General features: G+C 42.6%; 1 protein-coding gene and 2 long non-coding RNA genes across 4 annotated transcripts; 2 read left to right on the top strand and 1 right to left on the bottom strand.

Moving 5' to 3' along the window:
- The first annotated feature begins 343 nt into the window (after positions 1–343).
- LOC138970546 (uncharacterized) lies at positions 344–3,060 on the top strand. Its single transcript, XR_011456990.1, has 2 exons — positions 344–1,014; positions 2,601–3,060. It is a non-coding gene; the product is annotated as an uncharacterized lncRNA (long non-coding RNA).
- An 854-nt stretch (positions 3,061–3,914) lies between these two features.
- LOC138970545 (uncharacterized) lies at positions 3,915–6,613 on the bottom strand. 2 transcript variants are annotated; one of them, XR_011456989.1, is made up of 3 exons: positions 6,024–6,613; positions 5,321–5,496; positions 3,915–4,563 (listed from the first exon to the last, which is right to left on the bottom strand). It is a non-coding gene; the product is annotated as an uncharacterized lncRNA (long non-coding RNA). The 2 variants fall into 2 exon arrangements; XR_011456988.1 differs by lacking the exon at positions 6,024–6,613 and having other exon boundaries at positions 5,321–5,968.
- Positions 6,614–8,219: 1,606 nt separating this feature from the next.
- LOC138970540 (uncharacterized) lies at positions 8,220–11,382 on the top strand. Its single transcript, XM_070343010.1, has 3 exons — positions 8,220–8,667; positions 9,285–9,634; positions 10,186–11,382. Exons 1-3 carry the CDS (start codon positions 8,285–8,287, stop codon positions 10,788–10,790), a joined length of 1,338 nt encoding a protein of 445 aa, XP_070199111.1. The 5' UTR covers positions 8,220–8,284; the 3' UTR covers positions 10,791–11,382.
- The last annotated feature ends 283 nt before the right edge of the window (positions 11,383–11,665 follow it).

Below are 11,665 nucleotides of genomic sequence, written 5' to 3'. Positions count from 1 at the left end.
ATGGTGAGAAAGGCAACTGTGTATAAATTGAACCACATTATCTTAATCGGAAAGATGTGCGTTAGTATATATAAAAAAACAAATTCGTTTTTACCGTTGGAAAGTATTTTTAATAGGCAGTTACAGATAAGAAGCATTTTTGTGTGAGTGTTCGAAGAACAAAACGTTAAAAAAGTTAGCTTGCTGTTCTCGATAAGTTGTATTTAATTCATTGTATGAGATATTGTTAATTGTTGTTATTTATGTGAATAAAATTGTTTGAAAAAAAAAAAAAAAAAAAAAAACAGGATAGAGAAAAAAAAAAAAAAAAAAAAAAAAAAAAAAAAAAAAGAGAATGCTAATTATTGTTTTAAAAGGCTTCCACAAAAAGCTGTTCAAATCAAACGACCTGTATTTGTGGTCTTTGTTCAAAGTCGCACAGTTTTCAAAGGGAGATTTTTGTTTGTACCAGAAGTCTGTCAGACCTTTTTCACTTAAATTTTGGCGCATGCGCTGTGAAGTTTATTGTCAGATCTACCGGAACTAGGGGGCAAAAGGAAAAATCGACAACGAGGCTTGGTGCAAAGTAAAGTGCGGAGACGACGAGACAAACTGTTGTGTTTACAACTGCAAGTGCAACAGTGGAATCAATGAAGAAAGAGAAATACGGTGGACAGAATTTGTCATTGTATGGCTTTCCGATGGGTGCAATTGCGAAGGCGCAACAGCGAAGGACGCGATGGGTGCAAGCAATCCGACGACAGGGGTTTGTCGTACCATTGAAAAGTCTGCTCGCGTCACTTCGTGTCTGGCAATGGCACGGCTTTCAACGATGCCAACTCCTTTGACTTCGTACCCACCCTTAATCTTGGATTTGAGAGAACATCAAGAACAAGTGACTCTAGCAGAAGGACAAGGTACTGGTCGGAGACGTGACTTTGTCCGCTGAAGACCGACGACAAGCAAGCGGTTTTGCTTCCACCCCCAGTGTCAACGCTGAAAATATCATCGGATCTGGAAGAGACTCAGAGCCAAGTAAGCTTTGTTTGTTTTTATTAATTTATGATCTGCTGACTTCAAATTGTCTTCCTACATCAGTGTATAAGACATTTAACATGAATCGGCAGCCCAAAATGGATGCATAGGAAGGGTCACGAAACAAATGCAAGATTTTAGAAAACAAACAAACAAGATCTAGACATATGTCGACAAGCCGCGTGCATGCAATCAACCAGAGATCTGTTGCTACAGTATCTCTGAATCAACCGACTCTTGAATCGAGAAGATTAAGGAGGTTACTTGATACAGATAGTGATGCAGTTTTCAAGACATCGATAAAGCTCATGCTGAATCATTTTTTTTATTCCCAGAAATGTACCATTGAATTGATGCAACAACAAAAATAGCACTAGATTTCTACAATTTTGATTTTGCATAGAACACTCCAAAATAATTTCCGGGGAGCATCTCCCGCACCCCTAAGTTTTTTTTCAATTTCAGGAGTTATTTCCCTCATGTATTTTCATGCTTAAATGCTGTGAGTGTGATGCATGTGTAATCTGATAACAAGATCATTGATGCTAATTCTATTGCTAATGTATATGTTCTGCGCGAACTTAGAATCCGGTTTCATTCTAGAATGGACCGTGTCCAGGTTGGAATTCTAACCCTGCGCAAGTACAGGGGTGCCATTCTAGAATGAAACCCTTGAATAAAGGGGGCCGTAATGTTTGTAGGTAAGACAGAGTTGTCTTCCCTTGAATTATCTCCACCTGCACCTTCCCTTTGATAAAATGGGGCTGATTTGTCTACCCCTGAAAAAAATCCTTTGGCGATCTTGCGATGTCATGTCATATCAAGAAAGTTGACACTCCTGAGTACGCAATAAACAAAGGCAGACCATAGCAAGGGGGACTACCAGGGCGGTATTGTTTGCAGGGCAGTTGTTTTTGTGATGAGAGCCGGTTGCGGCCGCTTGCAATGTCAGCGCTGTCTCCCTCTCGGAAATGTCCGGTTTTTTGACAATTTTTTTGACAGACAGACAGACAGACGGTCAGACCGACTAACCGACAGACAGACCAACAGAAGGACAGAGTGAGTTATAGAGCTGTTGTCACAGGTTTAAAAAAAAGTTGACATTATATCTTCACAATTCAGAAGACCAACTTCATGTATATGAATAAGATTAAAAGTTACAAGCGAGATCGGCAAAACACTGTCAGTCCGGAAATTTCCGTTCGTAGCGATCAGTGCTGAGTGTCTCTCAAAATCGCAATCACTTTCAGAACATCACAATCCCAATTCACGATGTCTTTGAGTAAAGTGTAAAAAACCCGAAAAAAAACCCAACCAAACACACAAAAAACAAAAACAAACAGAAAATCCACATTTGTGGCTTTGGCTGTGTGATAGTCTAACTGAAATGACTATTCCAACTTGGACCCAAATTCCAACCTTGCGCACGGCCGATTCTAGAATGGACCAGCAACAAGGGTTTCATTCTAGAATGGCACCCCTGTACTTGCGCAGGGTTAGAATTCCAACCTGGACCCGGTCCATTCTAGAATGAAACCGGATTCTAAGTTCGCGCAGAACATATACATTTGATTTTGTATTTACAGAAGCAGCCATTCCTTTGCCCTCCGCATCTAGTGAGAGCTTAGGACCAGGGCCAGATCATGCCTTTGCAAAGAGGGACACGGTGACTATTGTTATTGGAACACAGACTACCTCAAGTTGGCAGAGCTGCAGATGACAATTACATAACAGGCCTCTGTGATTAATCGTCTGACTGAAGATGTTTCTGGCTTGAAGAAAGACAACATGAAGGTGAAGGAGAACATACGCTCTTTTTCTGTTGATTCTCTACTCAAAAATGACACTGCAGTATGGTTTTACACATATGATGATCTTTCTGTATGCATGTACCTACTTCGTAAAAAAAGGCAGGTCTACATTACTGGGTTGATGAGCTGCCAAAGGCCACATCACTCCAAAGAGCAAGAAGCTTATTTTGTCATGTAATGGTTTATATAATTTACTCTGGTACTGTATAGAATAAAGGGCCCATTATCAATCAAATCTCTGGTCTGGTCTGAATTTGTTTCATAAATGATTGTATGTGAGCTTACGAACATAACGATTCCCACTTTAAATAAATGCGATCAAGATAATTAGGTAGACAACATGTCAAGAGACGTTTATTCCTTATTTCTTGTTATAATTGAAGGATATTATTATGCAATATACTGCTTTGTTTTTTAAAATGGCTTCAAATTGTCTCCCTTGTACCGACACTTTAGTACACAATTTGTGCATTCACTTGAGTTATTTCTTAAAGAAAATTACCCCCCAAAATTATTCAAAACAGTCTTTGACATATCTACAGTTTAATTAAAAGAAAAACTGTATTTTATTTTAAGTGATAAATAAATATAGACAAATCTTGGGACTGTGCACAAACTGATCGGCTTGAACTCAAAAGTCGCAGCCAAGAATCTTCTGCAACTTTTGAGTTCAAGTCTGTCAGCTTGTGCACGGTCCCACAATCAGTTCAAAAAGAATTTTCCTTGATATAGCCTTGAAAAAAAAAGTAAGTAACAAATTTTGTACAAACAAATTTGTTCAAGGGAGACAATTGGAATCATGTTTTTTAAAATCGGTGAATTGCATTATAATTTCCTCAAAAAAATAACAAATAACTGTGAAATAAATTGAAAAAAAAGTGCTAACATTATTACCTTGATCAGATCGATGTGTATGACAAGGAATTTCTATGTTTGCTGATTTGGTTGTCCGGTAATGACTTTCATGCACAGGGCTTCTAAATTCACTCGCTCAAACGCTCATGTCTGCACCAACATTCACACACGTCCATATTCATAAGGGATGGTGACAACACGCTCTTGAACAACAAACATGGCACAAAACGAATGAACATTTCAAACATTTCGCTATTGAATGAAATCATCAGTACATGGATATCAAATCATAAAACATCTCACGTATACCTCCTTGCCATTCCGAAGTTGAAGAAGAACACAGTCCGGCATTACACACACTACACTTTCATCACTGAGAATCGCTGTTCACAACACATGTCCTCGGCTCTGATACGTTCTCCGAATAATGCACACAAGTCCTGGATGATGGTATAGTCCGTACGAAGCAAAAACACTTCTTACTATCCTCTGACACAAGTTCTTATCAGCTTCCACAATCTTCTGTCTTAACTGCAGGCATTTAAAAAATTAAACCTGAACTCACACACAGAGGTGACAGCACTACGTACCCTCCCTCGCTGTAAACAAAGTACTGATTTTACCTGTCCATATTGAAACTACATACATTTTTCACTTGACAGAACAGTTAACTGTTGCTACCAACTTAATTAACTGGTATTGGAAAAAAATATCACACCTTGAAAACCCTAGTTCAGTATATCATAACTATATGCAGCCTTCAAACGGTTGGTACCGGTTGTTGAAGATCTCTTAGTCGCGCTTCCTGGCATCCGGACTTCTTGGGTCAAAATTGAGGCCTTGAAGAGTCGTCCGGGAAAACTTGTCTTGTCTTGAAGCATACCTGAAAATGAAATTTTTTTTTTTACTTGACACTAAAGCAAATCTTATGCTGGGTACAAATGCTAAAACAAGTTGCGCCAGTCTGTCAAACATGTATAACGATACTGAACGCAGTACATTTCACAAGGACAATGCTTAGCTGAAAACCAGCATCCACGTCGAATAAGGTAAATGGCAACCCAGCATAGCGCAGTAGCAAAACTGTCCCACAGGAAATCACGCTTCCCTGTGTTTAAAAAAAATCTGTTTAACTTTCTAAGCTTGTAGCCCTGAAAGTAAAAAAATTTTGCACTAGCCTCTGGCTAGTGATTCTGAAAACGTACCAGCCAGAGAGCAAATTTTACGAACCAAACCAACAATTTGATTCAGCATCTTCACTCGCATTTGGCGAGTAGATGAACACTTCTACTCACCAGTTGCATGCTTCTACTCACTATGGCGAGTAAAATACTTGCCACTTTCAGGGCTGGTTTGTTTTTAACCTAAACATAATGTTGTAGTTTTCCAGAAATTGCTCTACACACAAACATACACCACCGCCCTGGTCTCTTGACTAAATGTAAAATGCATAGTTTTTTGATGATGCACTTTATAAATATCACTGTTTCTCTTTCCCCAGTCTTGTAGCTGTTGTAGTTAACAAGCTCTATATTTTAACTTTGAGACTTATGTTCTGAAAAAAATAGATCACACTCTGATGTAAACCTCTAGGTAACGCAACCCTAATTTCCTTAATATTAATTATTATACACACTTACTTAACAATTTGTATGTCATCGAGAGCAGCTGGTGCAGTTTTCTTGGCAGCATGCCCCTTCCACATACATTTGTAGTGTGTACAAGTTTTGTCTGCTGGCACAGTGTCGATTCCTTCAGCCATGTAGTGTGAAGCAGCAAAAAGTGTGGCAGCCACATGGTTGCAAGACTGTCCTTTCTGGGTAAAAACAACAACACACAATCAAATTCCGTTTGTGTCATCTTGATTTTCCTTAGCCTGCTAATAACAATTAACTTTATCTTTCCTAGGAATTCCTACAGAGAGCTTGTAAGCGCATGCTGTTGATATCTATATAAAATATATACCGGCTCAGAATGGAATTTGATCTTACTGCAGTGATAACCTTCATTGACAAGAGGATTCACAAACACATGTGTACGTACACATTTAAATAAAACTCCGCACTCAGGTACCTGGTATTCTATTGAACATGCCTAGCCAACATGGCATGGTCTCCTGGAGATACTGATTGAAATTACATTAACATGCTGCTCATAACTTTGTCAAAAAAGACAGCTTTTGCATGCAGACATTTTCAGTAGAGAATTATGAATCTCTGTGTGTGTTTGTCACTTTGTGTGCCATGCATTATATGACTGAGTATGAAAACTGATTGTGTAAGATACCAAGTAACGAAGCCATCAAGTTAATCCCACAAAACATACAAGGCCAACAACACTTACCCAGCAATACACTCGCAGTAGGCTCCAAGTGCCTGTCCGGTCAGCGTCCCCCCACAACAGCATACACTTCGTTGCGAGTCTGCTTCATTGACGTCAGCACACTCGCTCTGAGTCTGATCACCACAGTTGCTTACTAGCTGTTGTGCCATGCAGAAAGACATTTTATGCACACAGTATGTCTATCGTTTACACCAAGGTTTTGCATTCTTTGCACTGGATGCGTCGTATAACTTGTCGAACGTCGACGCAGTAGTATCAGTAAGAAAGTTGATCCAGAGATCTGTAGATCTGTGGTCGATCACCTCTGCTTCGCTTATGCAGGGGAAGTTCGCCAAGTCTTTCGTCCATATACCACGAATAGCCGTTTCAAACCATACCTTCGTGCATGTCCTTGACTTTTAGTTCATGATTTTGAACAAGATAATCCGTTTTCTTGCAGAATTTCTCAAAGTAATCCTCTGGCAATAGTACTTCGAGCACCGACAGTGAAAGAGGTATTTCAGGCTGCCCCTTATTTCCGGTTATCAGAGAGAGGCTGCCGTGCCCTAAAATCTGATTGGTCGAAACGCTGGGGGCAAAGGTTATACGAAAAAGGTACACGGTTAACTTCATGATTATTTTGCTGCACCAACTACTGTCTGCGTTCTCATTGACAAAAATCGTTTCAAAATTGTCTGAAAGTCGCACACTGTGAACATCACTAATAGGACATGACGTAATTAAATGAGGTTACACCGTACACGTGCTGACATGTGTGTGAAGGGTGCTGTGCTAATACTGCTGCTATGAAGAGAAACAAACCCACCACCACCACCACCACCCAGCAATTACTTATACTGCTGCTTCTGCCACTGACTGTTTTGTAAAAAAAATAAAAAAATAACATTTTGGCAATTCTCATTAATCATCATCATCATCATCATCATCATCATCATCATCATCATCATGAACAACAACAATAATTGTGGTCGTCGCTGTTGTTGCAGCAAACGATACTGACAGAACACTGTTTCTGATTTCCTGACAGTGCACTGATCCCAGGTAGTTTGCTCAAATGACGTCTTAGTTGAAGGATTGACGCAGTGTTTATGACGTTGTTTGTGTCGAGTTTTACTTTATCGTCATCGTACCAGGAGCTTCCAGTTTTGTAGGAGGACGGTTTGCTGTTTGTGTTGTCTGATTCCGTGGAAAATGTGACAACTGAAGGAAAGGCATCAGGCTGACACGGAGAACAGTTTGAAACTGACATGTTCATTTAGTCTCCATGTAATGTAATGTTCTTGGCAGTTATATCCTTTTTGTGTGCTTATTTCTATGTTTCTGATGCCGTGTTTCGCGTGTAACAGGTGAAACGGACTTGATGTAAAATAGCTTGCTTTCATTGTTTTGTAGTATATTGTTATGGTTCTGTTTTGTGTGTAAACAGGTAAGACAGTTTGGTAAGGTAGGAGTTGAGGTGGCTGATCGTGGGCCTACATCTTCCCTAACACCAGGGTCACGATGTGCAAGTCGTCTCTATGTGCAGATCTGCATGTAACAATGCCTTACGCTCACAGTGCTTTGTAATGTACAGGGTGACACAAAAAAAACAGATCTATCCCACCAAAAGTTTAATATTTTCTGAAATAATCAGCCGATTCTTTTATTTTTTCAGGTGAGCCAAGCTGAAATGATGTTCTAACAGCCCACCAAGTTTGAGCTTCAAGATGTCATGGACAACGGAGCATAAGACATTTATAGTCGAGGCCTATTTTCGGTCGAATTCTATCCAGACTGGTCAGCCGCAGATGTGACCCAGAGTGGTCCCCCTATTCACCGGACTTGAACCCCCCAGATTTTTATCTGTGGGGGTACCTCAAGGACAGGGTATATGGCAACAACCCCCAGACCATCCCTGATCTTAAGGCAGCAATAACAGCAGCTGTAAGAGCGATCCCACATCTGCGGCTGACCAGTCTGGATAGAATTCGACCGAAAATAGGCCTCGACTATAAATGTCTTATGCTCCGTTGTCCATGACATCTTGAAGCTCAAACTTGGTGGGCTGTTAGAACATCATTTCAGCTTGGCTCACCTGAAAAAATAAAAGAATCGGCTGATTATTTCAGAAAATATTAAACTTTTGGTGGGCTCTGTTTTTTTTGTGTCACCCTGTATTACATTAAATTTGCTTTGTGTTCCAACAGGTAAGACAGTTCTGCTACTGCAGGGGTTGAGGTGGCTGATCGTGGGCCTACATCTTCCCTAACACCAGGGTCACGATGTGCAAGTCGTCTCTACGTGTAACACTGCCTTGTTTTCACATTGTCCTGCAATATATTAACCTTAATATTGTTTGTGTTCCAACAGGTAAGACGGTGGTGCTAGTGCTGCAGGGGGTGAGGTGGCTGCGACAGGGGCACGATGTGCACGTCATCTCAACAGGGTACAACACCCGGGCCGTCAGCACATCCATCAAACAACAGCTGGAGATGTCGCTGAACGCGAGCCCGACGCCTTCCCTGACACCAGGCAGCGTGTCGTACCACATATACGATATCTGGAACAGGGAGGGAGATGTTGATCAGGCAGTCACCGACCTCGTGGCATGTGTGAAAAACGGCCACCTGCACGTCTTGATCGACGAGGTGTCCTTTGACAGCAGGTTTGTTTTCATACGTGTGTGAGTGTGTGTATGTGTTTGTGTGTGTGTGTGACAGTGTGTGTGTGTGTGTGTGTGTATTATGTGTGTGTATATATTGTATATGTGTGTGCTCGTGTGTGCGTGTGTGTGTGTGTGTGTGTGTGTGTGTGTGTGTGTGAGATCGGGAGAGAGAGAGATTTGTAACTGTCTGATTCATGAGAGAGAGAGAGAGAGAGAGAGAGAGAGAGAGAGAGAGAGAGAGAGAGAGAGAGAGAGAGAGAGAGAGAGAGAGAGAGAGAGAGAGAGAGAGTTGTAACTGTCTAATTCATGTAGCTCGCACCACGTGTACACGTGGAATTGCATGTTGTTATAACCACAATGTGCGAAAATCCTAATTATGTCATCATTGGTAAAATATCAAGTGACATCTTTGATAAAGTTGTGGATAACGCAATACTATTATCAGCTTACTATATCTCATGTGAGTGTGACACACATCTCTAGCAACATGTATCATGTGAGTGTGACACACATCTCTAACACCATGTCTCATGTGAGTGTGACACACATCTCTAACACCATGTCTCATGTGAGTGTGACACACATCTCTACCACCATGTCTCCATTCTGTGTCACAGGGGTAAGCGTGGTCCCCGTCACACACGCCTTGTAACACGCCTAGCGCAGCAAGTACCACACCTGTACCTGTGGTGTGCCGGTGTTTACAACGCCGGGATACCCCCAGCACTGCAGACACAGGGGTTCACTGTCCCCCTCCGCTCGGCGCCCGCCGTCCTCCGTGAAATACAGCCCGTGATTCACAAGTTTGCTGTCCACGACTACAGCGACAGCGGCGTGCCTGCCCCTGGGGACGGGCTGAGCGTGATACGGCTGAGTCACCATGGCAACGCTCACACAGGTCGTTGGCCGGTGGACTGCGCCCAGTGTGGTCAGGATATTGCTGCCGAGCTGCGCCGTCTTGGTGTGGGTAAGTTGTGTAGCTGGTGATGACGATGATGATGTTGGAGGTGGTGGTGGTGATGATGATGATGATGATGAAGACGAGGATGAGGATGATGATGATTGTGGTAGGTTTGAGTGAAGGGTAAACCTTCCCGCTGCCTAATTGTGTTTTAACCCCCCCCTCCCTCCCCCCGAGAATATAATTATTTTCAATCAAATCTAAAGTCTGGTCAGTCTGCAGGGAGAAAATAAATGACGCCATTTGTATTGACGTAAAATGCAAAATTACGTCATGACGTCGAAGTTTTGCTGTCTGTGTCGAAAATGTACACACTTTGTGAAGATTTTATAACTCAGGTGTGTTTGCAGGCTTGCGTGTGTGTGTGGGAGGGGGGTTGGGAGTGGTGTGTGTGTGTGTGGGAGGGGGGTTGGGAGTGGTGTGTGTGTGTTTGAGAAAACAAATAAATACACGGATAGGTTGTGCCCTAAAATGTAACGAATCATACGGTTTGCTTGTATACATGAATATTTATCGAACCAGACTATTCAACTGTTCCAACGGTCTTTTCCCTGCAGGGAGCAGCGTCGCCAACAGTACCTCCCGCCTGAGCTACCGCGACGTGTTCGTCCTGACCAGAAGCGACGATATACAGGATGACGTCACGGATGAGGCAGGGCGGGTGACGTCACCAGCTAGCGGCGTCGTGCAGGGACTGAAGGATGCAGGTGTACCGGTGAGTGTGTTGGGGGATCATCAAGACAGGCTACACAACGAGGCGAGGTGGGAGCGAGCTGTGCAGGACGTGGCGGTGGCGGCAACGGACACAGTGACAGTAACGAGGTATGGCTATGTGCCAGGCCTGGAGCGGCGCGTGGTGGCCGTGTTACAGGGCAGAGATCAGGATGATGATGATAGAGGGAGGACTGATGAGGACACTGATCGTAATGACAGGCTGATTGCAGTATCACGCTGCACCACACAGCTCATCACGGTCCGCACGCCTCCTGTCACCACAACCCCGCCATCCCTTACAACAACCACTACCCCCGCCGTCACCACCACGACCACCGACACCACCAGCAACGACGACCACCACCACCGCCAAGAGGAGGAGAGGCAGGAAGTGTGTCTTGTCGTGACATGCCCCGCATCAACACCATCGTCACCACCTCTACCGTGAGCTTCACCACCACCACCACCACCACCACCACAGCAGCAACAACAACCACCTCCACGACAACAACAACCGCCACCACCATCACAACTCCACCACCACCAACAACAACAACAACAAAAAACAACAACAAACAACAACAACAACAACAACAACAACAACAACAACAACAACAACAACAACAACAACAGTTTTGCCCAAAACACATCAGGTAATTCCTGGTTGGTATCGCCGATTGTTTGGCAGTGTACAAATTAGAGATTGACGTGCAAGATTTCGTCAGGTTCTATGACGCAAAATAAGAATTGACGTCATCGTGCTTGTGTTTTACGTCATTCAGATCTTGACATGATGACTGCGCTTCACCTGTGAGATGCACGGCTTTCTTTGATGTTTCACATGACATTTGTTTCACCTTTTATCACGGGTCAACTGTTACAACATAAATAACAGGTACCGCTTATGAACCTTTTTAGTCTAAATATGTCGTTTACAAATGTTTACTGCCTGTTTGAAAAGTAGCAAATCATGGCATTACTCAAAAACCACAAAGAAAAACACACACAATTTGTTGTTAATAAAAATGTTTTTGCTCTTCTACCTGTCTTAATTACTGTGTGTGTGTGTGTGTGAATGTGTGTGTGTGTGTGTGAGTGTGTTTGTGTGTGTGTGTGTGTGTGAGAGAGAGTAAGTGTGGATGAGTGAGTGAGTGAGTTTGTGTGTGCGCGCGCGCATTTGTGTCTGGCTGCGTTACACATTTTTATTCGAAGACAACTCAAACCTGACTCACTCAGTGTTTTATGATCACTGTTGTCCACAAAGTTTGGTGACCTCCCTTAAATTTCTAAGTCTCCGCTTTCACAAAAATAAAATACACAAAC

Source organism: Littorina saxatilis, linkage group LG7, assembly GCF_037325665.1.
Source record: "Littorina saxatilis isolate snail1 linkage group LG7, US_GU_Lsax_2.0, whole genome shotgun sequence".
NCBI lineage: Eukaryota > Metazoa > Mollusca > Gastropoda > Littorinimorpha > Littorinidae > Littorina > Littorina saxatilis.
This window is presented reverse-complemented; position numbering and strand designations above follow the sequence as displayed.